The sequence below is a fragment of the Ambystoma mexicanum genome, chromosome 14 (assembly GCF_040938575.1).
Source record: "Ambystoma mexicanum isolate Mex_15411 chromosome 14, UKY_AmexF1_1, whole genome shotgun sequence".
Classification (NCBI taxonomy): Eukaryota; Metazoa; Chordata; class Amphibia; order Caudata; family Ambystomatidae; genus Ambystoma; species Ambystoma mexicanum.
The window spans coordinates 40,809,049-40,836,127 of record NC_090940.1 but is presented as its reverse complement, the minus strand read 5'-3'; the positions used below and the strand labels follow the sequence as shown (position 1 = coordinate 40,836,127).

The window sequence follows — 27,079 nt, the reverse complement described above, 5'->3', positions numbered from 1 at the left end:
ATAGGCCCACATTCCATCCCACTGCATCTAAAGTGCTACCCCCCCCCCCCCCCCAAGAGAGCCTTGACCCCGGCCACCCCCAGGACACAAACTACTGGCATGTCCAGTTCTGCTCTGTCACAAACAGGTCTACAAGCGGCCCCCCCCCACCTGTTGAAGATGCCCCAAAGCATCCTCTTGTTCAACTGCCACTCGTAATAGTCGAAACCCAGACTGCCGTGTCTGTCCGCCTCCAAGTTGGATTCCCCCAGGAGACAGGCTGTTCAGATCATATATTCTGTGCAATGGCCAACTCCCATATGCTGATGGCAAGCATGCAAATGGGAGAATATATGGTGCACCCCTGTTTGTTGAGGTAGTACATGCAGGTGGAGTTGTCCATCTGAACGCAGACCAACCTGCCTCCGACCACTGCAAGAAAACCCTTGAGCATCAGAGCGATGGCCATCACTCCCGGCCAGCAGATATGATTCTGCTGCTCCTCCATTGACGACAGACCATGTACTGTGTGGCTGCCGAGTGGCTCCCCACACCTGTAGGGAGTAATCTGTCGTAATAGTATGCTCTGGAGAGGGCTGCATGATGGGTAAGCCATGAGGTTGGTGTCCTGCCTCCACCATCCAAGATCCTGGTGCAGGTGTGCCAGTATGGTAACCGCTGCAGTCTGCTCCCCAGTCTCTTGGAGACATGAAGCTGAAAAGTGCAGCTGCAACTTCCTCATTTTCAGCCAGGTGTGAGGAGCCGCCAGAAGACATGCAGCAATTACCCCCAGCAAGTGCTGATACCACCATGCCGTGGTCACTGGTCTACTGAGGAAGTACCCTGCTGCTACCTTTTTTCCCTTGTGGGGAAACATCTACCTATGTGTGTCCCACAGGAGACTGAACACCACTAGGGTTTGTGTAGGCAGAAGCTGTGACTTCTGGACATTGAGAACCCCAGGTCGTATAATAAGCTTGCAAGTTGTGCTGACCTGCTCAGGTGATGCCACCCTGACTAGCCAGTCTAGATACAGATATCATGGTGGCCCTCTGGAGCAGGGCTGCTACTGCTTTTATGAGCATCGTGAAGATACTTGGTGCGGAGTGGAGCCCAAAGGGCAGCACCATGTATTGGAAGTGCTGTCCCCATGACCAGAAATCAGAGGCTGCTGCATTGGGAGGTGCATGTATGCGTCCTTCAGATCCAGTGAGCACGGCCAGTCTCCCCCCCCACACAGACTATGCTATCAGAGCTGGCGTAACCATTATGAACTTCCGCATGGGCAGGTCTATGTTTAAGAAGGATAGATGTAGGACCACTCGCAGGCCTGCCTAGTTTTTCTTTTGAATGGCAAAGATGTGTGAGTAAAATCTCAATGCCCATGCGGAAGTGGGACCTTCTCCACTGCTTCGCTCACGATCGAGCGTATCTGTGCTAGGAGTGATGGTGTACTGATCTGGGGAGGGGGGAGGAAAATAAGCGGTGGGGTGGAATGGGAAGCCAAAAGCCATGAGAGGCTACCGAAACCGCCCATGGATCCACAGTGGAGGGCTAATCTTCCACCCACCGGGGTGCTGTGTACCTGAAGCAAAACGTTGTTTCTTTGCCGCTGAGGCTAGGGAGGGGGACTGGAAGAATCCTCTGTCAAATGATTTTGGTTGCTTCTGCCGATTCTGACAGATCGATCTGGCTGCCTGGTCCTGCGGTCCCAGAATCCCCAGAAGGTGCCAAATGTTCAGCCCCTGTCTAAGTTTGACCTTACCCAAAGCTTTTGGCTGCTGTCTTTTTAAGAATGGCCAGTGGCATGGCTGTCCATGAGCTGCTCTTCTTTTTGTCCAGCTCTTAGTCTGTGGTGGAGTGAAACAAGTCACCCGGCTCAAATGGGAGAGCCAAGGATACTTTCCTGGACATCAGGATAGAATCTGGTTGCTGTAAGCCAGAACGTCTGTCTCATGTCCATCACTACACATATGGCTCTACCTGCCGTATCAATGTGTGTGACAGTGGCTACCATGAGGTCTTGAGAGACTATCGTAGCCTCTGCCGATTTGCCGCAGTCGGGGTGGCATTGGCCGGTTTGAGGTGTAGTTCCCAAGTTCAAGAACACCTTTCTGCTGTCGGCCTCTAGGACCTTCTCTTCCTTGCCCAGCAGCGTCACGGTGAATGTGCTGGCCGAGGATGCTTGTGGTTTGGCATACATGGGCACCACTGCGCTGACATGCTGAGGGTGCACAAACAGGAGTAACGTGTCGCCCTCCACCTGTCTATACTTAGCATCCAGCTTTTTGCTGACTGGCTGCGTAGTGTGTGGTTTGGCCAACCCCTTTTTGGCCAGGGTCTCCACGTCCTTTTGCAGTAGTACACCCGATCTAGCATCTGCTCTGATGGTGAGCACCCCTGATTCCGGCTGCTCCGTCTGTGGCTGGGGGATGCCCATGTACTCGGCCAGGCTGGCGATTCTGTTGTGAAACGCCCTTGCTGAGGAAGGCAAATCTTCCTCCTCTTTGTCGGTATTTTATTGAGCGCCATTATCTGAAGCACCTGCGGGGTACACTCGCAGTGCGCTCCAGGCCTCTGATAGAGGGGTGGCTGCTAGAGGCGGAAACACTGCTGTGCCAACGGGTGTGGCCAGAGGTGGAGTGGGGTGTGGGGCCTGTGGCTGTACTGGTTGCGGCCGAAGCATGGGAGGGATCATGTTCTGAATGATACCCTTGAGAATGCCTGCCATTTGTGAGGACCAGATGAGGGTCAGGAACCTATTAAAAAAAGCACTCACAGGCTGATTGAACGCACTTCTGCACCGGCTCCCGAGTCGGTGTAGACATGTACAGTTGCCGCCTACCCCACTGTGCCTGTAGTGTGTGTACGAGGCATCTGTGTAGCGCAACTGCGCTGCTGTGGTTGGCTAGGTGGTGCACCACGTGGCGTAGGTACCTGGGACCATTCTGTCCTGGCAGTGGTCTCCCGTCTTTGAGTCTCGCTGGATTGGCCAGCTTTTGGTCTGGACGCCATTTTGACCGCTCCTGCTCCATGTACTTCTGTGGCTGCATTGGGCCTGGGTGCGGCCTGTTTGCTTGTACGCATTGGTTATGCCCCTCACTGCACTTCAGGTATGGTCCTGGTAGGCCGTTAGCTCTCGGACATAATGCCAGTAGTGCTGCCTGTGCTTAAAGGCACCCCCTCAGGCCTAGACCTGGTAACAGCAGTGCCCCTCGGGGCATGTCCTGGTGCTTAAGCCGCTTGGCTCCTCTGCGACAGGACTGGGAGGATCTTTAGATCCCTTGGCAGTTAGCTACCTGAACCTTGGTACCCTTGTCGCCAGTTACAGAGCTGGTTTGGCCCCTCCCGCTGGCGGACTTCTCTGGGAAAGAGTCACCCCTGCGGGGTGCTTTACAAAATAAAACACTTGCCTTCTTGGTTTTTCTTCTCACGTACTCTAAAGTGTTCTGGTGGAGTGCTAGTAAACAGCTCACCTCCACTGCACTAGACTATTCTTGAAACTGGGAAGTAAGTGCGTTGCACGCCGAGCAGCCTTCCCATCAGTGGTCTTGGCCGAGGCACCGGAGGCAAAGAGCGTGTTGGTCCGATGTGGGAAATGAACCTCTGCAAAAGGGGCGCCTGATGAAGCCTGCCACGGCCGACATGCGCCGGGGCACCCGTGGACAGTGTCCTGTAAGAATGAAGGGTTTACATGGGTTTATAAAGAGGGAAAAGCGCATGGAATTACGGGTCACGAGGACTCAACCACGAGCGCTGGTGAAGTTGGTCTGCTTCCGTTGACAACGAAAAGAGGACTGGGGTGTGGCGCCGGTGGCCGGGGCAATTGAGCGCATGCTCCCGGGGCTGCGCGCCCACGTGCAATTAAATGTAAAGAGAAAGGCTATTTTTGTTCTAGTGATGAAGGTCGTTCCAGTCACTGTGAGTGACGCCCCATACAGGATGGAGGAAAGGGGACATGTCGTAGGAGTGGGATAAATTAGCAGACATTATGTTCCAGCAGCGGTGATCAGCAGTGGACCAATCACGTTTTTTCGAGAAGGCCATTCATTGACGGAAAGGGTACTGGAAGGCAGTGACCAGAGACAGCAACATGCAACAAGATGGGGAGCTATATGGGAGCAGAAGCTGACTGTGGGAAAAGGGATTGGTACAGGAGGCGTGTGTCATGTTACTTCAATGCCTATTGGCCCGGTGGGACGTTGCAACCCCAATTATCGGAGATAATATGGCCCAAATGAAATGAAGCCCCTTATCAAACTAGTTTCCTGACAGGGGATTGGTGCTGATCATGGGAAGTGTGACTATGTGGGGTGGGTGAGGACCATTCTGTGACAAGATGGAAACCTCCAGTAATATTTTGACAATGTATAGAGTGGCTGGTAACGATCAGCCAATCGCCTTGCAAGGATATTTTTGTTACCCTTTTATTAAGGTATGCTAATGTTCTTTTTGTAGCTATGAAATGTTGGACCCACAAGGGGCGGGTCAAAGTTGACTTGTTTTATGCACATTCCCAGCCACAGTGTACCAATACATTTTGTGGTTTTCCTGCACGTGGTGCCCTCCTTGAGTTTGTGGATTGCTTTGTTCCTTGGTTATTTGGACCTGAAATGGGAGCGCCTCGCTCTACAATTGGAATGCATTGGTTCCCACCAAACACCATCTACATCTTGCCACGCGTTTAGTGTACAACATCAACCTTCAAACACTTAGTTGAAACCTTGCTTCTGTGGTTCCACAGCCAGACTAAAATTCACGTTTTACACATTTGCAGAAACTATAATTACATTTGTATACATACCTTTCTTGTTTTAATGCGTATTCTAACATCTTTATTCTTCTTACTAAATCTTTCTTCAGGTTTTCTTGGCCTTTCCGTTCTCCTTGTAAAAATGCTATTCTAGCCTGGAAAAAAATAAAAACAGTTTTACTTAATATATCGCTTGCTTTACTCATGTAAAAAAAAACGGTAATTAGGTCTCTTCTAAAAAGGCAACATGAACAAAACAAATTTTCAGCTGGGTTATGTTTTTAATCTACTTACTCATAAAAAGGACTCCAAGCAGGGTGCAGAAAATGATCGGAGGTCCAGATGACCATCAGAATTGATGACTATCAGCTACCTTGCTAGACATATCCTGGGGTCACATTTGTTTTTTAATGTCTCCTAAGCAAACTGCACTCTGAAAACCCAGGCAAAAAATCCCCACGAAGCAAAGAAAATTGAAATGGAGGTCTGGAGGTGCAGGGGCAGAGGCATGGCCAGGATGGAGACCCAAGAGCAGCAATTCCCCAGAAATCCATTGTGTCTAAATAGTTTATAGCATAAGAAAATCTAGCTCGCTGCCCGCAGCCTTTTTCACTACTGCAAAGGGTAGGCAGTCAGCTTTGCTAATCTGCGGTGGCCTCAAAAATGGGATTGATGTGTAAGAAGGGGAAGGGGGGCGGGTAGTGAAGATGCAGTTTTTGAGGGAGGGGTATGTCATCATTGGGGTCGCTATACTTCTGAAGGGATTGGATGCCCGGCCTTTGGTATGCGAGCCTGCTCCCATTGAGGACAAGGTGAAGTTATGGAAGTGGAACCACTACCATATGTCTGGAGCAAGGGGTGCTTGAGGGAAAGGCTGATTGCCCTTAATCAGAGCTGAGAAGCTTGTTGCCGGGCAAATGACACTGGCTGTCAAAACAGAAGAACTGCACCTGGTGTGTTTTAGCGGGTATGCCAAATGGTTGTGAGGAAACTTTGCTGTCCAGCAGGGTGCAAAGAAGCAGTCTTAAGGCGCAGCTTTAGTCGTACGAGGGGAATTAGAGGAGCCAAAGGGGTAGCGGTGGTGGGGGGTGTACAGACAATACGTGGCTTTAAGACACTTCTTCTGGAAGGACAAAATCAACTAAGCAAGACGATGGGCTCCAGTATGAATATCATTAGGCAAGATATAGATAAGCTGAAAGGCAGAACGATGTGCCTATGCGGAGGATGCTACTAATCAGCAAAGAGTGTGGACTAGCTGAAAGCATCCTAGGAGACTTGCGCCCAAGCTTGCAGGTTTGGAGGACTGTCTGCCGGAGGGAGCCAACACAGGCTTGATGCCGACAAGTTGATCCCACTGTTGCTAGAGGACAGTGGTGGCATTGCTTCCATAGCTGTGGACAAAGCTTGCTGCATTACAACCTAGAGGTCGGGTCTAAGTGCCCTACAACCGGGCTAGATTGAAACCCAACGGTAGCAAGAAATAAAACATATAAAAGCTTCAGGGGGGAGGAAGTTCCTTCCATCCAGACTACAGCATGGAAACAGGCAATGCTTTGATAAGAAACTATTGCATGAAAAGAAAATCAAGTATGCCCTTTTTCCGCCTGCTAAACTCAGTCTGCTTCAACAACCAACCCACTTTGCTGGTACACAGCCCGTACATCACTAGAGACACCAAACAGATGTATGTCTGTAAATGGCAGTATTGTGGTTTCCAGTTGGAAAGAAATGCAGAGGCTATGGTAGGTGAAAGATATAAATGAGGTAGTTAGATAAAACAATCATTAGTAGGCGGGGATGCAAGGCAATTGTGGGGTATTGTATTTTATTGGTTTTTCTTCCTTTAAAGGGGGCATACAAAGGCTGCTAATGGTATTGGCAATAGGTAAGGTTATTCCAAAACAGTGCTTGCCTCACCAGCCAGAAAGTCAAAGGAAGCAGGGGGAGGGGTGCAATTTTGCGGATCTTGGCCTTGCACAGGTTTGCCCCAGTTAGGTTGACTGTTGATGGTGGCCTTAGGAGGGTGATGCTAGTGGGTGTCAACAGATACCGAATGGGCTTTCTAAGGAGCCCTTCAGTTCTGAAAATCGGTAGACTTCAGGGAGCAAGTTGTCTTGGAACTGGGGCATTTTATATTGGGATCCATACATAACTATCAGCTTGGATTTCAATGGATCATGGATAGTTGTAAGGTGCTGTCCTGGAATGTTCAAGTAATAAAACATTTGTATTTAAGAGGCACAGTAATGCAGTCAAGTCCCCTTGTGATCGAGGTTAAAGGAATTTGTGAGCGATCCATCGGACATAACATCACACTAGGGGCAGAACGTACTAATGTGTGAATGCACCCAACGTAGAAGCAGTTGTAACAAAACATCTGTAGATGGAGGGTACAACTGCATCCTTGCTTAATGTGAGTTTCGATAGTGCAGAGATGGAACCAGGCCAATAAACAATCTCTGAAACGTTTTTTGGTGCAAGTAAAATGTTTGGGCTAGTAGAATTGTGGCAGACTAAGGATGTGTGTCAAAACAGGTTTCATTTTATTCAAATGGACATCACTCACCCAGCAGAATTGGTTTTATGCTCACTTGGGAGAAGATCCACGGGTTCCGGGGGTATCCAATTTGGAAAGGAGGCTCTCGGCTCATAGTCTAGAGCAGTGCGTTTTTTTAAATATCAAGGGAGGAATTACTGTTCAACTCCCCCACGCCCCTCGCTGAACACTGAATGTAGAGGGCCTTAATGATATTGCCTCCACATATACACTCAGGGAGACTATTACCATTTACTTTTGCGAGACTGTGCCTAAAAGCTGTGCAAACATATGGGAGGCCTTTAAGTGGCTGAGGAGTTTGTCATTCGACTTCATATGGCACCAGGAAAGTTTTGACCCACTAGGGCCTAAAGCTGGCGTCTCAGACAGCAGAGTTAGACGTGTGCAATTATCACTCACGAAGTCGGGGACTGATTAAACAGAAAAATTGGAACTTGATATGCAGCTACAGATAGGCTTGGTTAATTACGGCACCCAAAGACATTCAGAACAGTGAGGTGAAGCGGCAGGGAAGTGAAGAGACATGTTGGCATGGTTAGTTACAGGGATAAGAGCACCACATCACCGACCATGTTTAGAGAATGCACTGGTGATAAAAGCAATCACCCTGGTTAGAAGAACAATTTCCCTTCATGATGTTACTTTCCCTGGGTAGCGCTGTTGCAATGCATATCTAAAAGGGATAGGAAGAGCAAAAATGGTCCTAATGCCACAATGGTTTTGTTGCAGCTTAGATTTGTTAGCTATAAAAGTGGCTATAAAAAAAAGGCAGTGTGGGATGTTATTCCCATACTGTGTTCATCGGGTGGTCAAGCAGTTCAACGTGGGATTTGTTTTCAAAACCAGTTTATTCACCATCCGAGAGGTGTGCTTGGCCCATCCATGGGCGCATTTTCATAAAAATATGGAGAGGGAGCGACTAGTACATGTCGCTTCTCCGGTTGGGTATTGGCCTAGAATACTGCATATATCTATACTTCAATAAGCATTTACTCTAATAGAATGCAGTAGTTACTCTTCCATGTTTTCAAAATCTGATTTAAAAAATGTACAGTGGGTACAACGGATGTACTAGTTATCAGGTAATAATCAATGCACGCCAATCAATTGAAGAGGGGAACGGGTTCCTGTTATCCACATAGCGTGGAAAAGGCTGCTCTGCCCCGAAAGGAGTCCTGCCCCCCCCAGCAACAACCGTAGTGAACGTTGGTGTAAGAAAGGTAGTCAAAATGGCCGCCGTGGTCTGCAGAGGTTGGGCCGCCATTTCGTAAACACCCGAGGTGAACTGCGTCACAGGAGAAAGTGAGGCAATGGTCTCCTAAGGGGAGTCAGGGACCTTTTGTGACATTTTAGCCTTGAAGCAAGGACCCTCGGCAGAGCCGGCACTAACAGATCTAGGGTGTCTACTAGACACCCTAGGGACTGCCCCAGAATTAGCTTCAGGTGGAGGAACGTCGGCACAGCCAATACTCAAAGGCCTGTGGTGCGTTACCGCCTTCATTGCCCCATCGACAGAATTGGTACCACCATGCCCCTGGGCGTGGAAAAGTTGAGGGGATATACCTCATGGCCAGAACCCTCGAAGAGGATCCCTCAATTTTGCCGGTATTGGAATTAGCCCCAAGCAGGGGAACCACGGGATGGACCCCCGATACGTTTAGCTCCCTCAAGATGGGCCTCAATCCGAGACTTGGTGTGGAAATCTCCGGAAACAGAGGCTTCAGGGCGAACTCCGGTACCCAAAGTCACAGAAGAACTGAGCTCAACTTTAGACACCAAACAGGGAAACTCGAAGGAATATCTGGTTTTGGCAGGCCTGCTACTGGGACCCTCAGAGGCAGCTCCGGTGTGCCTATTAGGCCCCTTGCGGGACACCTCTGGGATATCAGTGGTAGAAGAGCTAATCGAGCCCCTACCGTTCCTGGAAGACCGCAGGAAGGAGTCATCTGGCCGGGGCACCCTAAAAAGGAAAGAACTCACCGGCCGTTTCGTTTTCTCATTGATGAAGAGCTGCAAATGTGGTGGAGCAACGAGTTGAAACACCTCCTCCCACCGGACAAGACGACGCTGGAGTGCGCAGATGGAAAGGGAGTCGCAATAGAAGCACGAGTCCCAACATGTTCCGGGCCTAGACACTCCAGGCAAAGAGTGGGGATTTCTCTCCCCCCCCCCCTCGCGAAAAAGCGTTCGCAAGAGGAGGACACGAATCCCAGACGTTCCGGCATAGATGGAGGACAAGATGACCGTGGAACCGGAGCAGGAATGTAGAGCTCAGGAGGTCGGGGTTACAGCCATGTGCTGTGGCTCCACGTATAAATAAAAAAATGTTGATGCTTTTTGACAAAAGTGCTCCGGTCCCGTCACGAAGGACGGAATGTCCCACAAGTATGGAGGAAAAGGGACGGGACGTAGGAGTAAGTGCAGCATGGTCCGACACGGGTGTGTCACCATCACAGCACAGGTTTGAATACCCAGTAGGGGAGAAGTTAAATAAAGGTGTCCTTCACTGCCGCCCTGAAACAGTGCTCCGGGCAAATAAAGTGAGGGAACGATGACAGATTACCCTAAAAAGTAAGGCAATATCGTACCCTTGAGTTCCTGCCAACTTCAATCTCTAGGCAAAACTGCAGTTCCAGCACAAGCCTCATGATGACAAGGCATTAGAAACCTCTCAGCAAAAGTACCTACTCGATGGGTGCCCTCAGTGCAGGCTCGAACAGACCTATAGGGCAATGCCCGAAAAATTAAAATTGCAAAATGCTAGGGGAGCAAGTTACTCTTACCTGGTAACGTTCTTTCGATGGGATGGTCCGACGACGTATTCCATATTTATGACAGTAATCACCACAGCTGTGCTGCTTCAGAAAATCTTTCTGCGTCCTGCGTCGATACGCTGTCGTCGAAGGCCTCCGTCGAGCCGTTGTCACCGGATGTTATAAGTAGGACGCACAATGCCCTTAGTTGTAGTTTTTTCCCCCAGAACGTGTGGCACCAATCTACTGCCAGTATGACCACAGAAAGCCTTGCGGCAACATAAGCTGCAATCGCATAAGAAATTCTGTAGCGGGGTAGGCAGGGAGCGAGCGATATGGAATACGTCATCGGACCATCCCATCGAAAGAACGTTACCAGGTAAGAGTAACTTGTTCTTCGAGGGGATTGGGTCCTCCGACGTATTCCACATGTATGACAGACTCCCAAAGCAATACCAACGTAAGGAGGTGGGAAAAGAATTTACAATATACAAATTTAGAATGTCCAATCAAATCGCAGAGTAAAGGACCGCCTTGCCAAAGGCCAGATCCTGCTGTTACACTTCGGGCTTCCGTGCGGGCTTCCTTGCAGAATACGACTCCTTCACAAGCTCCTCTTTGGAGCAAATACAGGTTGTCATGGCGCCTGCACAAACTACGACGGAGTCCGTGTCAGCTGACACGTCCTGTACGTGGAAGATGTACGACAAGACATGCCCCCATACGGCTTTAAAACCACCGTCTTTCAAGGGGCTCGTTGCTGCTAATTAGCATTACAAGCTACAGCGGTTACGTCCGTTTACTCAGTGTTTACTCTGCACAAATTCCTAATCTGCTAAACTGGTCCTGACCCTTGCCTGGCTTCTGGATTGGCTTTCTACTGACTGCTACGTTTCTGACCCGGACTTCTCCTGTTTTGGCTTGCCTCCTCTAATCCCGTCGTGCTTGCCTGGCTTTTCACACAGAACGTTATTGGATTATTCTTACTGCTTCCTGCTGCCTCTTGCGGTACCTCATTACAGCTAGCTGTTACCAGACGCGGAACGACTTTGCCCTCCTCGCAGGTGACTTGCTATCAACCACCCGGAACTCTTCCACGCCTTATCTGGATGCGTGTTTGCTCAGGTACTTATTTGTAGTTGGCAACTCCATCTCTGCTATTGAATTCATTTCACTACTGTCTTGATTGGATATTTTACTTTTGCTGGATTTTGGGACACTGAGTGATCTACCCTGTCTTGTGAACCTGTCTTCAAGTGCATATAAACACTTTGTTGATTCTGCACCAACCCGGCACTCGTGCGACCCAGTTGTCTCCCGTTTCCTGAACTATTATCCATCCTCAAAATACCCATATTTCAGGTTGGTTGTCATTGGTTCAATACTTTAGGAAGTCTCTTTAGAATTCTTTCCACTCACTGTGGTTATTCATATTTTTTGTAGATTCACCCCGGGGAAGCTCCACTCCAATACTTACCTAGGTATTTTCTGCATTATACTGCTGTTCTGATTGCTTGGTTTATTCTCAACACTGTATAATATCTTTGTATTCTTTTGCAGCATTGGTATTGGCGGTGTGTGTTCTCCCCGCTCTTTTATTCAATTGACATCTCTGTCTGTCCCAATCGAAACAGCAGAGGTACATTGTAGAAAAGAGCCCCTCTTTGAGGAAGCCTGAGTCTTGTACTCAGGGGAGCTGGCATAGAAGGCTGAATATGGATTCTTGTACAACCATCATCTCCAAAGTCACTAATCCACGTCTTGGGCCTACTTCGGAGTGAAAAGTATGGACTGAAGCCCAAGTGGCTGCTTCACAGATGTTATGAATAGGAGCACACCTCTTCAGAGCAGTAGAGGCAGCCATACCCCTAGTCGAATGGGTGCATAAACCTACTGGAGGGTCCTTACCCGCCGGGCGGTAACATTCAGAAATTGCCAAGATAATCCATCTAGACAAAGACTGCTTAGTCACAGCTTGTCCTCAACGCCTTCCAGCGTAACCAATGAAGAGCTGATCATCCACTCTGACCCGGGACATGCGTGAAATGTAGAAACTTAAAGCTCTCCTAGGATCCAGCCTATGGAGCCTCTGCTCTACCTTACCAGGATGTGGAGGAGGATAAAGTGCCGGAAGAATAACCTTCTGGCTTAAATGAAATTCCGACACCACCTTCGGAAGAAAGGAAGGACGAACTCCAAGGACAACCCTGTCCTTATGAAACACAGTGAAGGGTGGCTCAACTGAAAGTGCCTGAAACTCACTCTGCAAGCGGAAGTGACTGCAACTAAAAATAGTTTTAAGGGTTAACAGTCTCAAAGGACAAGAATGTAACGGCTCAAATGGAGCACCCATTAGAAACTTGAGAACAAGGTTCAAATCCCAACCGGGCACCTGGAAAGGAGACGGAGGAAACACATTAGTGAGCCCTTTCAGAAACTGAGAAATTAAAGGAATTTCAAAATAAGAACACTCCTCAGACGAGCGCTTAAATATGGACAGCACCGCCAGGTAACCCTTAATGGTACCCACTTGCAAGCCCCTGTGGGCTAAAGAAAGCAAAAAAGACAGAACCACAGGAATGTCACATGAAAAAGGATCCACATTCTTAACAATGCACCAGTCGCAGAACTTTCTCCAACGGCACAGGGACTTTTGTTGTCAGCGGTCTGGCCGAAAGCAACACCTCCATCATGTCTTCAGGGAGGTCCCAATCCTTATACTTCAACCTTTCAGAAGCCAAGCGTGAAGGTTGAGGGATCTCACCTCTGGATTGAGAACCTGACCTCCCCCCCCCCCTTCCTGTGAGAGCAGATCGTCTTGGTAGGGAAGACGACGTGGTGGGCAGATGGACCAGTCGAGAAGGCCCGGGTACCACGTCCTCCAGGCCCATGCCAGAGCAATGAGGATCATACGGGAACCGAACCTCCGTAACCTCTGCAACACTTGCGGGATGACAGGGACTGGAGGAAACGCATACAGTAGTTGGAAGGACTAAGGATCTCGTTTTAGTCTCCGGCCAGACGAACTGCCGAGATCGAAATTTCCTGCTGGATGGCCCAGATCCAGAGCTGCATCGCCTCCCTGCACAGAGGAAGTGACTCTGCCCCCCCCCCTTTTGTTGAGGTAGTGCATGGCCACTGTTGTCCGTCAGAATCAGGACATTCTATCCTCGCACAGTCGGCAGAAAAGCCTTCAGAACAAGCCTAACGGCCCTCAGCTCCAACAGATTGATATGGAGTCTTGACTCCGACGGAGACCAACAACCGCTGACTGCCAGCTCGTTGGCATGAGCTCGCCATCCCGCGAGGTACGCGTCAGTCACGATAGCCACCTCCGGCCAGGTTAGCCAAAACAGAGCCCCCCTCATCAGATTGCCTTTGACGGCCCACCACAGAAGGTCCTGGGCGACCGAGGGCAGCACCTGAACAGAGTCTGACATCCTGCCGGAGGACTGTGACCACTGGAGCTTGAGAGCCCATTGCAAAGATCTCATACGCAACCTGGCTTCTGGCACCAGAAGAATGCAGGATGCCATGAGGCCGAACAACCTCAAAAAGTCGAACGCTGGGACACTCTGGGCATGCTGAAACTTGTGCACCATCTGCTGAATGTGACGAGCCCTCACCTGGGGAGGAAAACACTGCCCCAAGGACGTGTCGAGCACTGCTCCGATGTACTGGAGCCGCTGTGTTGGCGTCAAGTGGGACTTCTTGAAGTTGAGGGAGAAGCCCAGCTTGTGACGGGAGTGGCAGGTGACGGACAGATGATCCAGGACTTGCTCGGAAGAGCTCCCCCTGATCAACCAATCGTCCAGGTAGGGGTAGACGTGAATCCCCCCCTTCCTGAGATACGCTGCCACCACCACCATGAGCTTGGTGAAAACCCTCGGGTGGAGGTCAATCCGAACGGCAGAACCCGAAACTGAAAGTGCGAATTGCCAACCGCGAACCTCAGGTACTTATTGTGCTTGGGATGGATCGGCACATGAAAATAAGCGTCCTTGAGGTCGAGAGACTCCAACCAGTCCTGAAGTTGAAGGGCCTGGAGGACTTGAGAAAGAGTAACCATCTTGAACTTGTCCTTCCTGAGGAGCTTGTTCAAAACGCAAAGTCCATGATGGGTCTCAATCCCCTGTCTTTCTTCGAAATCAAAAACTAAGGGTAATACCATCCCTTGTTCCTCTCGGCTACAGGCACCAGTTCTATGGCGCCTTTCTCCAGCAGGGATTGAATTTCCTGCGCAAGGAGCGGATCCAGACACTTCAAAGAGAGATTCCCTGGTGGATTGTCGCGAGGCCTATGCTGGAAAGGAAGTTATTAGCCGTGGGCTATGATCTTCAGAACCCACACATCTGAAGTAATGGCACACCATTCTACAAGATGCTGCGCCAGCCTTCCCCCAACCAGAGAAGCATGGGCCTCATGACTGAGCTGAAGCGGCTGCGGCAGTGCCTGAGGGCAAAGAGGCAACTGCTCGGGCGGCCTTAGCACCTCGAGTACCTTGTTTTCCACCTCTGGCACTCCTACGGTTGCCCCTTTGACTTGTAGCTCCTATCGATTTACTAAAGGACGAATAATATCGAAAGGAACCTCCCCTGCATTGCTATCCCCTAGGACCAAAAGGCAGAGGTTGGCGAACTGCAGCGCCCAACGACTTTGCTGCAGCTCTGGAGGTCTGCAACCCCTCAAGACTCTCGTCAGCCTTGCTGCCAAAAAGATGTTTACCATCAAAGGGCATGTTGAGGAGCTGGGCTTGCACATCAGGAGCAAAACCTGACTTCCGCAACCACGCAAACCTGCGTATTACGGTGCTCGCCGCCATGGACCGGCTGACGCAATCAACCATGTCCAGACCCGACAGAACGGAGTCACACATGGCATCCTGCACAAAAGGAAACCATCCCATTCCTCCCCTTAGGGACTATGATCAGCCGCTAAAGAAACAGTTCCACAGAGTGTGCATGAAACGAGACAAGGCATAAAAGGAGTTGGCAGCCTGAAGCGCCATACCCCCCAGAAGAAAATGCCTTCTTTGCCCAGCCGTCAAAACGTTTGTCGTCCCTATAAGGAGGGATGGTAGGGTACGACGCCTGCTTTGCTGGAGCTGGAGCCGCCTGCACCACCAAACTCTCCGGAGTATGGGTGCGTGGTCAAGTAGCAGGGGTCGCCACTGGCTGGGCGATATTTCTTCGGCAAGGACTTGCTCACTGCCGGGGCTCTTTCCGGAGAAGTCCAAGCCGCAGCCACCCTTCTCTGCAAGGCCATATGGAATGGCAGCACTGGGTCAGTTGGAGGACGGACCTTGGTCCAGGATATCAGTCAGGTCATCCTGCTGAAAATCCCCGGGGGGGGGGGGGGGGGGCAGACCACCCCAGGTAAATCTGTGACCCTCAACATGAGGCGCCGGTATAAGTATTCGGCATGCGTGCCAGGCTCCGGTCTACCAAACTCCACCTTCGGAGAGATGTCTAGACCACTGGCGTTGTGCAGCGACTGACGCAGGTCCTCAAGTTGACTATGACCAGAAACAATGTCATCAGGAACCTCACCTTCCTCAGTCCCCTCATCCACCTCAGAAATATAATCCAGAGGCTGGAAGGAGGGTACAGAAAAAGGCACAAAGACATAAGCCCGGTGCCTCGAGTGGAGTGCGTTCTTGGCTTGAAGGGTAGTTCTCTCTTAGCAAGAGAGAAAGAGTGATGCATTGTACAATCCATCTAGATATGGTGGATTTTGAAACTGCATCTCCTTCTCTTCCTGCTGCCACCGAGACAAAGAACTGATTAGTCTTTCTCAATGGTCTAGTTCTTTCCATATAAAACATTACAGCTATGCTAACATCCAGTGTATGCAGGCTCTTCTCCTCTAAGTTTGAAGGGTTTTGAAAGAACGTTGGTAGTTCTATTGACTGGATGACATGGAATTCAGGAGATACATTTTGATGCAAACCTAGGATGTGTGCGTAGCACCACCTTATCCTTGTGAACGGTTACAAAGGGGTCTAGTACAGAGAGCGCTTGTAGTTCACTTACTCTCCTAATGGAGGTGATAGCTATTAGAAAAGCAGTCTTAAGAGTGAGGTCTTTAAGTGTTGCTTTGTGCATGCGTTCAAAGGGTGACCCCATGAGCCAGGTTAGTACCACATTTAGGTCCCATCCGGGAGAGGGGTTAGCTATAGGAGGGTGGATCCTCTTCACTCCTTCCATGAAGGAGTTAATAACTGGGACTTTCCACCATGACACTTTAAGTTGGGAAGTGGTGTATGCTGAAAGTGCAGCTGAATGGGTTTTACTAGAGTTAAACACCAAGCCTGAGTCTAGTAGGTGAGTCAGGTACAGAACAATTTGTGCGAGAGAGCAGTCAACCGGGTTGATGCTCCTTCCTCTACACCAGATGACATCTCTTCCATTTGCTAGAATAACAGTGACGAGTGTTAGGCTTTCTAGCCTCCCTGAGAATGTTCATGAATCTCTGCGGGGGCTGTAAATGTCCAAATTCTATGATCTCAGGAGCCAGGTTGCTAAGTTCATGGTCTGTGGGCATGGGTGTAGTGTCCTGCCCTTGTCTTCTGACAGCATGTTGTACAGGCAGGGAAGTTTCACTGGAGGAGATAGGGACATCTCCATCAAGTGAGCGAACCATGGCTGTCGGGCCCACATAGGGGCCACTAGTATCATGATAACTTGTTCCTGGTGCATCTTGTGCACTATCTTGTTGAGAAGGGGAGTCGGGGCGGGGGGGGGGGGGGCTAGTGAGCGTAAACAAATTTCCCTGACCATGGTATCGATAGACTGTTCCCCTTGGATTGGTTCTGGGGGTACCTGGAGGCGTAATCTTGGCATTGGGAGTTCTCCAGAGTTGCGAACAAATCTATTTCTGGGAATCCCCATTGTGTGAAGGCGCCGAAGACGATGTCTTCGTGTAACCGCCATTTGTACTACGAGGGCAGAGGAAAGTCTCTGCTGAGTTCATCTGCTAGCAGACTGAGTTCCCCTGGTACATGTTGTGACAATAGGAACATGTGTCTGAGAGCCCACTTCCAATGTTCTGGGACAGCTTGGACAGTCCTGGAGAGTGAGTGCCCCCTTGCTTGTTGAGGTAGTACATGGCAGTGGTGCTGTCCATGAGAACCATCAGTCTTCCCTTGCAGGTGTGCCTGGAAGGCTTTCAGTGCCTTGAACACAGCTAGTAGCTCCAGTAAGTTTATATGCTTGGATGCTATGCTCGGAGTCCAAACTCTGTGAGCACTCTGATGGGATAGGTGAGGCCCCCCCCCATCCTGAGAGGGATGTCTGTGGTTAGAGTGGCTTCCACTGCGGGGGTGGCGAATGGTTTCCCCATTACCAGGTTTTACTTTGTCCACCACCGTAGCGAGAGAACCAAGGCTTGCGAGACCACCACTAGATCGTCCCATTGTCTGCTGGCCTGACACCACTGGCTGTTGAGCCAGTCTTGCATTTGGCGCAGGCGCGCGTGAGGTACCAAATAAATACATGACGCCATCATTCCTAGTAAGCGCATTGCTTTGCGTACCATCACCTCTCGACCGGCCACATATTGAGGGATCTGAAACCGCATGTTTTGGACCCTCTCGGAGGGGAAGACAAGGCCGTCCTTTGTTCGAATTAGAGCCCCTAGGAATTGTTTGATCTGGCTGGGGTCTAAGCTGGACTTCTTCTCGTTGATGGAGAAGCCCAGTTGGAACAAAAGGTCTACAGTCTTTTGGGTATTTGAGAAGCATGTTTCGTAAGAATCCCCTCTTATGAGCCAATCGTCGAGGTAAGGGTATACTGGGATGGACAACCTGCGCAGGTGGGCCGCTGCCACTGCCAGTACCTTCGTGAATACTCTTGGCGCTGATGCTATGCCGAAGGGTAGCACTCTGAACTGGTAGTGTTTGCCCTCTATCATGAACCTGAGGTGTTTTCTGTGCGCTGGCAACATTAAAATATGAAAGTATGCATCTTTCATGTCCAGTGTTGTCATGTAATCTCCCTGTGAAAGCAGGGGGATCACCTCCTGTAAAGTCACCATACGACACTTTTGAGGTTTGACAAATTTGTTCGCTGGGTGCAGATCTAGTACATGGCGCATGGTTAAGTCCTTTTTGGGTACAATGAAGTACACTGAATAAATACCTTCCGTTACCTGAGATAGAAGCACGACCTCTATAGCTCCTTTTTCTGGTAGTTGGTCCACTTCTTGAAGGATGGCAAGGTGTTCTGGTGACATGAGTCGTCGCCTTAGGGATCTGTACGTAGGGGAACTGTTGAATACTATACAGTAACCGCGGGCTATGGTTGATAGTACCGAGCGGTCTGATGTTATACCCTCCCATGCTGGAAGAAAGGATGTCAACCGGCCCCCGACCGGCGATGCATGGGAGGGGACCCCGAATCTTCGATCACAAAAACTAAAAACACAGTCCACCTTATTCGAAAATACATTAATAGGCCGCTCTTGCTCCCTCTCCATCACCAGGTCAAAGGTCCATTCACCTTGCCGCTCTCCCTGCTTCCGTGAGTTGAAAAAATGATAAGTTACTCACCGTAGTGACTAACATACTCTTAGTCCATAGTCCCCTTTCCTCCATACTGTATGAGGCATCCCTTCCAAGGGACGTGAGACGGAAACTTTTTCACCAGAAAAAACCTTCTTCCGCTTTAACTTTAGGAGGCGTGTGGGGGCGCGGCACAGGTAGCATGCGCTGCCCTGACTCCGCCCTCCAGTGTCACACCTCAGTCCCCATTGACGCGTCGACAATAGATTTAACATTGCCCAATTACACTAGTATTAGGGGAGGTTGATGGGATGTATGGAGGAAAGGGGACTATGGACTAAGAGTAGGTTAGTCACTACAGTGAGTAACTTATAATTACTCTTACGTCCCGTCCTTTTTTCTCCATACTGTATGGGCGATTACAACTGATTGTAGCCCCAGGGTGGAGAGCAGACCCTCCTTAAGCAAATAGGCTCCTGAGAACTGCCTGTCCGAAAGACTCATCCAATCTAGAGCCGTAATGCTAGCAGAAATCCGAGGGAGAGGCCCAAGTGGCCGCCCTGCTCATGTCTTGCCAAGGGACATGGCGCCGGAATGTGATGGCTGTTGCCTTGGCCCTGACTACATGGGCACGCATGTGGGTCGGAGGCAGCTTGTGTTGGCCCTCGTATGCTTCCTTGATGGCAGAGACCATCCAGCGGGATATGCAGGCCTTAGAGGCCTGATAGCCTGGCCTCGAGCCAACCAAAGTGAAAAAGACAAAGAGCAAAGTGAAGACTCACTGGCCAAAGAGGTGGCAGGGGGTACCGACGGGGTAGCAGGGGCTGCTGGGGCCGCTGCATACCCTGTCCATATGGACGCAAAGGAAAGTTGCCCTGCGCAAATGAAGGGTAGACTATAGGCCACGTACCTCAGTCCCGCCTGGACACTCGTTCTTCGCCGAATTTGTGGAATGGCGTCAGACATTTGCCCCTTTTTGGCACTGCAGCCATTTTGTCGAGCTACCTGCCAAGTGTCTGTGACGTGTTACTCGGCCCCGCCCCGTCCAAGACTCTTGCTTGTGGATTACAAGGCCTACCCTGCTCCTCGAGCCTTGGCCCGGTAGGTGTGACAACTTCGACCCGGGGGTCGGTAGAGCTGCGTTTAGGCACCCCGTCGGACGTATTGATGGTATTAGCGGGTAGCCCCTCGGACATATTGCTAGTGTTAGGGCATAGCCCCTCGGACATTGTGCCAGTAAAAGGACGTGGTGCCTCAGGTGTAGACCCGGTACAAGAACCTTCCGGTCCCTCGACACTGCGCCCGGGAGGATCCGAGGACCCCTTGGCCCAAAGGCCGGTAGCTGTAGCAGCCTCAGGGCATATGCTGGTATCAGGACCTGGTCGGTCACTCCCGCGCGGGAGTCTCCCTTGAGGGGTGCGCTGGAAAATATCAGCCCTACCTTGGGCCTGGTTCGATGCTTCACGAAGTTCTTGAGATCCTCTGGAGGCAACCTCTGGAAGAGCTCCCTCCACCTGGCGAGTCTGTTCTTCAGCGCCTTCGAGGACAGCGAGTCACACGCTGAACATGATTGCCAACCGTGGTCCGAGCCAAGGCAACGTAGGCAGAGGGCGTGGGGGGTCGGAATTTGGGAAGAGCCTGTTGCAGGATGGACACCTGCTGAACCCTGTATATGTCGACATGTGCTTGGGAGGAGCGTGGCACCTGAGGACCGAGTACCTGAATGATAGACAAGACAAAAAAAAGACAAAGTAGTAATATCAGTGCGTGGAATTATACAGCCGAAGACAAACCCAGGAGCGCTGGTGAATTCGGCCCGTTCCAGTCGACGTGGAAAAGGGGACTGAGGTGTGGTGCCGGAGGGCAGAGTCAGGGCAGCGCATGCTCCCTGGGCCGCGCCCCTGCACGCCTCTAAATTTAAAGGGGATGGCTTTTTCTGGTGAAAAAGATTTTGCCTCCCGTCCCTTGGAAGGGCCGCCCCATACAGTATGGAGGAAAGGGGATGGGACGTAACAGTAAGGGGCGACCTTCCAACAAAGTGCAACTTGGGAGCCCAAAAAAAAAAGCCATGTCCCCTTGCTCTCTTTCACTCTGCATTATCCAAGTGCAGACCCCATAGCTACAATTACCAGCAGGACCAGAGCACGGCTTCTTGTCGTGTCCGGCAGAAGTGGACTGGCAAATCAAGGTTGTGTACTCTAACTTTAAGCCAAGGCAATGGAAGGTGGTGAGGTGCAAGGGCACAAAGGGTGCGACTGGCAAGGAATTTGTGACTGAGCAATATGGGCAAGAGAAGGTGTGTGCAAGGTAAGGGGAGGGCATTGAATAGTTAAAGAATGGAGCAAAAGGGGAACGGAGGTCTGAAAGTTAATTGTAAGAAATAGGGGGCATTGAGAAGGTGGTAGAAGGGGAAAACACTGGAGGATGGGTAAGGAAAATAGGGTAAATGAGAGAGGCACACATCAGGAATGGCAGGTCAGCAGGTTGATTGTTGACAAGATGTGTCTCACATGCATGCCACTACACGATAGTCTGAAAAAGGGGGGGGGGGGGCGGGGGAATCAAGCCAGTCCCACTAAGTGATACAAACATGCTTGCTTTCTGAACATATGTTTCAATTACTACTTCTCATTTTTTCAGGTTGCTTTATCATAGGGCCTGGTGCTATGAAAGTACACACAATTGTACAGACTAAGATTATAATTATAGCAAGTTTTCCTTATAATTATAATCCAAGTCTGTCACTCAAATGTATTTGCCTCAGGATAGACGATTAATAGTCTTCATCCATGTAGATATATTGTTGCTTTGAATATCGGATCTATTGAACAGTAGACTAGTTTAGCCCTTGAATAACAAAGCATTTGTTTTATTTCTAATATTGAAGATCGAATAGGAGAATTTCCTTTCAATTTACATTTCATGTTGTTAACCTGTTATTTGTCGGCAAATATGTTTCGAGTTGTAAACCCTTCATGAAGTGCTATGAATCAAAACAACCTGCATCAAAATATAGTCCTCTCTGCTCCAACTGTTTAAACTTCTACTTCAAAAGTAAATTCAAAATGTAGATCACACCCGACTATGAACATTCTAACGGATTCAAAAAATCTATGCTGGCATGTGGCAAACTATCTGTTGCAATGCAGGTCGTGCAAATTATTTAAAATCCCATTAGACCTGCAGTGCATGTTCCTTAGTTTACATACTCTACCTAAGAAATGCACTCAACCCATGGTAACTGGTGACAATATTTAGTAGCGCTCTCTGTAAAATGGTGCATGTCACTATAAGTACACTTCATATCTTGTGCAATTCTGCCACCGAAAAGAAACCAAGAACAGCGAGACCTTTTGGCCATTTACTGCAAACAACTTATAAAAGTTCATCTCCAATGCGAGTGAGCTAGTAAATTTTGCGAGCCCTGCAAATGTAAAACACTTTCTTGCACAAACTTCCAGTCTGTCAATGAACACAGAAATATAGATTAAGCTGTTATCACCGATGAGTAAAGAGGAAGCAATACAAACCGATGGGTATGAAAAATACTTATTCTCTATTGTCACATGCATATACATAAATTCCCCTTGAAAACAAAGAATGAAAAATGTAATCATTAACTGAGAAAAGGGGTAATACCCCCTGGGGTCCGGACGATAAAAATGCTCCAAAAACGCCCAGTGTGGAAGAAGTCTCATTGCAATCGCTCCTTCATGAGTATCCCTTGAAATCTCTGGTACTTGTAACTTATACTGGACTGTGTGACGACATTCAGTTTAATACTGTGGCACACTGGCTTTACCATTCTTATGTCTCATGTGGCTTTTAAGCACTAGGAGCTTCCTTTTCGTTGGGATTACTGATTTTCAGTTAAGATGCGATTGTGAACGGCACCATGTCCCTCTCCATCCAGGCCCTCACAGCAAGGGCTTTCCTCCCAGCAGCCCAGTCATAAGGCTGCCAGTGGTCACCACACTAAGGTGACCACAAACTGTTTACAGCTCAATTACACTGCTGAATGACTTATGAATCATTTCAAATTCCACTGACAAAGTTTAAACCACACATTTCATAAATTCGTGTAAGATTGCATAAGATGCAGTGCTTACAATTTTAGGTGGCTGTCTTTTTAAGCACCAATTAACTTTTTTACTGCATTATTCGTTTTTACTGCACTATCTAGTGTTTTTAACTGTACATGATGATTGCCACGAAAAGATGGTTTCATTAGCTCAATTTAACAATTGATGCTCCATAGAAAATGGGGCTTAAAGTGCAGAGATGTCACATTGAATGTTTTCGCAGCAAGTGAATCAAAATAAGACTGTATAGTTAGGCATATCTGCTAACTGGGCCAACCATCAAGTAAAATACTTTCAGGCCACCTGTTATCATTAGAAAAGGGAACTTTCTGTCTTTAGCATCACGATACTGAACCTTACAATGGCTTGGAAAAGGGTTAAAGACTAATTTCCCTAAGCAATATTAAAGAGTTTTACTCCGAGGTCATGAAAAACAGGACAAGCTTAGTGCAACACCACAAAATCCAATGAATATTGCAAATCTCTACACTACTTTAAATATGGGATTTTAACAAGAATTGCTAGTCACTTCATTTGATTTAAGTAGCATTATCAAATTCTAACATGGCATAAACCGGGGATTAAAAACATCTTTAGCAGTCAAGACTGGTTCAGGGAATGTGCAGAAAAGGTTTAGTGCTAATTGATATTTTTGCAAGGAAATGATTTCATAATTCCTATAGCTGGTGAGACTTCACATTCTGTATTGGTATCTTAGAGCCGAAAATGCCATTTTGAAATCAACACTCCTAATCATGATTTCATTATAGTAAATGTGGCTTTGTCAGTATAGCATGGAGGGAGTCTTAATTGTCTCAATGAAATTAGAGGTTTTTAAGCATTTGGTGAATTTATTTTCTATACATTTAAGTTGAGCTATTAATGTGTAAGAAACAGCCCCACCAAGACAAAGTGAGAACAAAGGTCTGATTAGCTTCACTAATTGGATACATAAGACCAACCACAACACTTTTTGAAATAACCATACCCACTCTGTCCAGAGAACATTGCAGACCAAGTACTGTCCATCTGTAGCAGCCCTCACAAAATACACTCAATAGTAGAGTACTTTTTAGGATTGCAGAGTACAATTTTCATGGTCCTCAACCAGTTTGTCAAATGTCCCTTCTGAAATGTTTGCATGCACTAACTGCATTGTGTGCAGCTGCCCCCAAGATAGCAGCAGTTGACCAGGTTACTCCTAAGCACATTGATGTCCACTGGTGGCAGACTAGTGAAAGCAGTCAGGGGAGAACTGTGCTACAGCGCAGCTCCAAAGTGGATGTGTACTGTAAATTAAGTGAGTCTTCCTACCAGGGTGGGGGATGTGGCAACAAGAGGGCAGAAGGTCTGCCTGCTTCTGCTTTCTCTATCAAGAGATCATATAGGAGAGGTTCCTGAGACCTGCAATTAACCAGTCACAAAAACAAGTATTTATGTGGCCTAAAACTGAGGTGATAAAATAAAGAGCTTGCATTACACCAGTCAGTATCTGACCACTATCTCCACACTGCAACTTGCTGGATGAAGTTTTTGGTTACGCAATGCAGGCCTGCACAGGAGATTCTGTAAATGTGTCTTGCTAAAAAAGTGATTATTAGGTAAATCATTCTCTTTCAAATTAGGTTTAAGCAAAGCATGAATCCAAGAGTCTGGTAGACTTGTAGCCCAAGGTCGGGTGTTGCGGAAGGAGAACGTTTCTTACCTGAAATTCAAAGTGATTATTAGGTAAATCATTCTCTTTCAAATTAGGTTTAAGCAAAGCATGAATCCAAGAGTCTGGTAGGCTTGTAGCCCAAGGTCGGGTGTTGCGGAGGGAGAACGTTTCTTACCTGAAATTCCTGTTCTCCAGCATTGATATCTTGCATAGATTCACATGGGAATATTCCCCATCGTCAGACTGGGAACCGTCTTACTTTTTTATTCGCTTTGACCTAGGCAAGAACCACCTATATTTTGTAGCCCAACACTCTTGTTAGGGTGTTTTTGGTACCTACCAATGGGACCTCCAGTAACTCTAGACTAGACCATCCTCTTCCCCCTCAGATTCTGACCCTATGGTACCAGCCGTCCCCCTTGGGTGTGAGTGGTTTTACCTGACTGTGGACGGAGGGCACATGGGAATCTATGAAAGATACCAATGCTGGAGCATAGGAATTACAGATTTAAAAACGTTATTCTTCTCCAACATTGGATCTTTCATAGATTCACATGCTGTGAATAGAGTATGTAGCAGTATATAGACAGCATGTGTGGGGAAGGGGGGGTTTGGGACACCCCGTACAGCCAATCCATAGGCACACACCTTACCGGAACAGGCGTTTAATGACTGCTCACCCTGTTCACACTTCGGCAGGCTGCTTCTCCAGGCAGTAGTGCCTTGTGAAGGTATGCAGCACGGACCAGGTGGCCGCTTGGCAGATGCAAGTGATCAGGACCCTCCCGACCAACATGCTGCGGAAGCCGCTGTAGCTCTTGTTGAATGTGCATGTGGGGGAGCCTGCAGGGACTTCCCCGTTGACTTGTGGCAGAAGACAATCGCAGATGAGCTACATCTTGCAATGCTTCGTTTGGATAGAGCATTGCCTTTATTATTAAGGCCATGCACTACAAAAAATTGCATTGAGCATGTGAAGGACTTTGTCCTGTCAATGTAGTATTTCACTGCTCGCTTGAGGTCGAGAGTAAAGCCACCTCCGCCGGTGAGGAGTTTGCTAAAGATAACTGGCAAGGATATTGTTGAATTTTTGTGGAATTCGGTGGGCACTTTTGGAACGAATCACAGATTTTTCATGAGTAGTACTCAGTCTTTTTGGAACTAGAGTATGGTTGGTTGATTGCAAGAGCCTGCAGCTCCGACACCCTCCAGCTGACATAATAGCCACCAGGAAGGCGACTTTCCAGGACAAGCATCCTTGAGGTGCAGAGGTCATAGGCTCAAATGTTTTCTTCATGAGCCCATAGAGCACAGTGTTGAGGCTCCATTCTGGTGATATCGGTCTTGCTGGTGTAAAACGTCTGAAAAGGCCCTTGAGGAAACGCTTTATGAGCCCGCTTCCGTAGAGGGAGACTCCTTTCTCCCGCCTGGTGTACCTTTATATGGCTGCCAAGTGCACCTAGATGGAGTTGTGGGCAATGCCTTGTTTGGTCAGGCCTAGGAGGTATGGCAGCACCTGCTCTGGTGTCACCAGTGACGGATTTGGTCCTTCACAGTGTTGTAGGCATTGGGTTTCGCACCACTTGCAAAAATGGCTCCCACATTGGGCAGTGCAATTTGTTAGTGGCGGGAGACGTAGCCGCCGCCAGAACCGGTCTACACTCCCGAGATAGGTGTAGGCTTCTGAACTCCGCAAAGTCAAGAGCCACAAAATCGGGTGAAGTGCCAGAGGTAGTAGTGTAGAATATTCCCTTTGCTCTGCGTTGTGTCTGGTCGGTTGCTGAGCCGGTTGGGTTTGGCTCTGGAGAGTTGGACTACGAGTACCAGGTCTGGCGTTGCCAGTCTGGCACAATGAGAATTGTTTTGCAGGAGTGGCACTTGATCATTTGTATTGTCCTGCACAGGATCTGGAACGCATATGTGAAGAGGCTGTCCTAGGGAAAAGCGAACGCGTTGCCAATCGAGCCCTTTTGGGGAATCCTGCTGGCGTACCTTGTACACTTGTTGTGGCGAATAGCTCTGCTGTTGGCCGACCCCAGTGCTGGAACAGTGATTGCAGTGCCACCTAGTCAAGCAACCATTTGTGGTTTTGGGACATTTGCCTGCTGAGGCGGTCTGATTCTGGATTCCTGGTAGGTGGAATGCCTGAATGCTGATCCCGTGGACAATGGCCCAGTGCCATGTCTGTTGAGCTTCCTTGGACAATGTCGTGGATCTTGTTCCTCCCTGCTTTTGCAAGGAATACATTGTGGTGGTGCTGTCTGAGGACTTTGACTTTTTGGTTTTGTAGTTATCAGGAGGAAAGAATTGAGAGCCCATCGAAAACACTTAGTCCGAGTACATTTATATGTAGGAACAGACATTGGCTTTGGCAGCCCACCACTGGAGCTGTGAATGTAGCTTGAGTGTGATCTGTAACTTGTCCCCCATGATCTGGTAGTTTTGGACCATTTTTCTACCAGGAACTCTTATAGTGGCCTCTTATGAAGCCTGCAATCCGGATCCAGTTGTCATTGCCCCCAGAAGTTGCATGCACTAATGGACCGACCGTTTTTACATTGTTCAGTGTGAACGTTTTCAGCAGGGCCGTGAGGGTGTTTAGTCTGTTGCTGCAGGGACGTACCCTTGGTTCCTGGGTGGAGAATACTGCTCCTAAGAATATGAGCCTCATGGATGGCCGCAAGAAGGATTTCTTGTTGTCGATGGCAAAGCCTAATGTTTGCAATAGATGCACTGTTGCTGCCATCGATGCGTGTGCTCTCTTCCTGGATGGAGCTCGTACCAGCCAGTCATCT

The 27,079-nt window shown here is 48.8% G+C and overlaps 1 protein-coding gene across 3 annotated transcripts in view; it reads right to left on the bottom strand.

Annotated features, from left to right (window-relative positions):
• Positions 1–27,079, bottom strand: part of STRN3 (striatin 3) — a 1,674,795-nt gene that overhangs the window by 1,479,044 nt on the left and 168,672 nt on the right. For all 3 annotated transcript variants that reach the window (XM_069638486.1, XM_069638489.1, XM_069638488.1), the window contains exon 2: positions 4,784–4,887. In XM_069638486.1, coding sequence (XP_069494587.1) covers positions 4,784–4,887 — 104 coding nt within the window. The remainder of the gene's footprint in view (positions 1–4,783; positions 4,888–27,079) is intronic.